General features: G+C 56.3%; 1 protein-coding gene across 1 annotated transcript; it reads right to left on the bottom strand.

The window, feature by feature from the left end:
- Window positions 1-7: 7 nt before the first annotated feature.
- LOC128277031 (ribonuclease 3-like) lies at window positions 8-1,990 on the bottom strand (the record flags this gene model as incomplete). The annotated part of the gene is made up of 2 exons (XM_053015482.1): window positions 8-1,422; window positions 1,496-1,990. Coding segments are annotated over 2 exons (1,910 nt in total), but the record flags the coding sequence as incomplete, so codon positions are not given.
- Window positions 1,991-2,091: the final 101 nt, after the last annotated feature.

Genomic DNA, 2,091 nt, shown 5'->3' with positions numbered 1-2,091 from the left:
GCATGGCGTAGCTCGAGCTCGTGGCAGAGGTCGGACCCATGCCCGTACAGCATAAACTCCTCCAGTTGGAGCTTCTTGGCCAATAGCGCCAGATGCTGGTTCTGTACAATCGCTGCACGGTAGGTCGCCAGTCCGCCTTCTTCCAGATCGGGAAACATGTGAAACAGATGGATCGAGGTAATGAACTCGACCACTGCGTCACCAAGAAACTCAAGCCGCTCGTTATGGGTCACGTTGCTGTCGGTTTCAGACTCCTTGCCGAAACGCGACATTATGCTGATCAGTGTGTTGATGCCGCGCTTGCGAGTGTTAATGTAGTGGATCTTACGGTCACCACACTCCGGCTGGCGAATGCCGCAGTTCGTAAGGCTGTTACGCGCGTGGTCCGGGTTGGTGCCAAAAATCTCCTTGTACGACGGATGTGTAAGGGCGAGCTGGAGCGTATAACGGTTCGTAAACTTGTAGTCGATGACCCGTTCCAGCACATCCAGCGCTCGGTGGAAGCGAAGGTGGCCGGTTAGCACCGGTATCAGCATTGCATGCTGCACCACGTCGCACATGATGCCCGTCCGGTGAAATGATCGAGCGCTCACCGCGACCGTTATGTTACGCTTCATGCGTCCCTGCATGCGCATCTCCAGCAGTCGGTTTTCCTTCGCCTCCAGCTTACGTTTGTCATCGTACGATGGTTTCGACATGTTCGCCACGAGGTGCCGGTGTTTTATGTACTGCCGCCACGCCTTCTGGTACTCGGAGTTGCCCGCGTAGCTGAGCTGTGGCGGACGTATTCCGAAGTGGACGATTACCGGATGCGCGAACCCATTAGCGTCGAGAGCGGTTGCTGCCTCCGGCACATCGCTGACGTTGCGATCGAGCTGATCGACGCGGACGGAGCATGGTTTCATGCCCGGGTTCGTCACCACCATGCCCTTCCGACAGTCAACATAGTCTTGCCATTTGCGCTGCCCCATGGCCATCATCTCACCGGGCAATTCTGGCCGGATCAATGGGCCAGAGTTGTCGAGCAAGTATCGTAGCACCTCCGCCATTGCCAGCACCTCCTTGCCGTTTTCAGGCAGATCACGCACGAAACGCGGCACGAAGTGATAACAAGGACAGGAGCTATCCGCGTCTTTCGGCCCAGACGGCTGCACACTAAAATCGACCAGCTCGAGGAGCTCCCGGAACAGAAAGCGCTCGAACAGATCGAGCTCGCGAATAGTAAAGTTCTCCGGCATCGGTTCTTCTAGGTAGAGGATGGTGTACTCGATGTTGAAGCGAATCACCTTACAGGTGGGCAGGCTGGCGCCGATGGGCTCGTGCGCCAGCAGCGAAAACCCTTCGAACAGGAACTCGTGCTGGTCGTGCTCGATAATTGTGGATGTTTTGGTGAGAAAGTTGGTCGGTGGTGAGATCGTAATGCTGCAAACGCAATAAAACAGATGAAAAGATAAAGTAGGGCAAGAACATTGACAAGCTTTGTTCGAATGCTTACCGGTAGTGGTGCAGTTTGCTCGCGTTACTTGACTGCTGCTTGCATCGCGGAAACCCTACTTCACCCGGATACTTTCCATGCCGGATTCCGGTTCGCTGAGCGCGTGCTGAACAGCGGCACAGTGGACCATCGTTCATCTCACCGGGATCGTTATGCCACAGGTCGGCGTGAAGGCGCAGCGGGTGCTTCATTTTCGCTTCCAGCGCAGCCATGTTGCACTCGTTCGCGTCCGGCCAGTCCAGCTCGTTCTCGTCCGACGATCTCGATGTGTCTGATGCTTCCGACGAAGAGCGCTTATCAGGTTTTTGGGTGCATTTTTTGCTTTTGCGTTTGGAAGGGTGGCGGTGCTTGGGCGATACACCCTTGGGTCGTTCGGGCTCCGACTGCGCTGTCCGGACACGTGCTGCCCGTTGAATAAGTTCCTCGTCGAACAATGCGCAAAGCACATCCAGTCGGGGTGTCGACTCGACTTCGCGCTCGTCGCTTCTTCGCTCGCTTTAACTGCTTCGAGGCGCTGATGGGTGCTCTGTTGCTCGACGGTGGCATTGCGGCGGCTGACCGTGTATTCGCTTCCGCCCTGTTCGGGAAGGACGAGC

This window comes from Anopheles cruzii, unplaced genomic scaffold (assembly GCF_943734635.1).
Source record: "Anopheles cruzii unplaced genomic scaffold, idAnoCruzAS_RS32_06 scaffold03480_ctg1, whole genome shotgun sequence".
NCBI lineage: Eukaryota > Metazoa > Arthropoda > Insecta > Diptera > Culicidae > Anopheles > Anopheles cruzii.
This window is presented reverse-complemented; position numbering and strand designations above follow the sequence as displayed.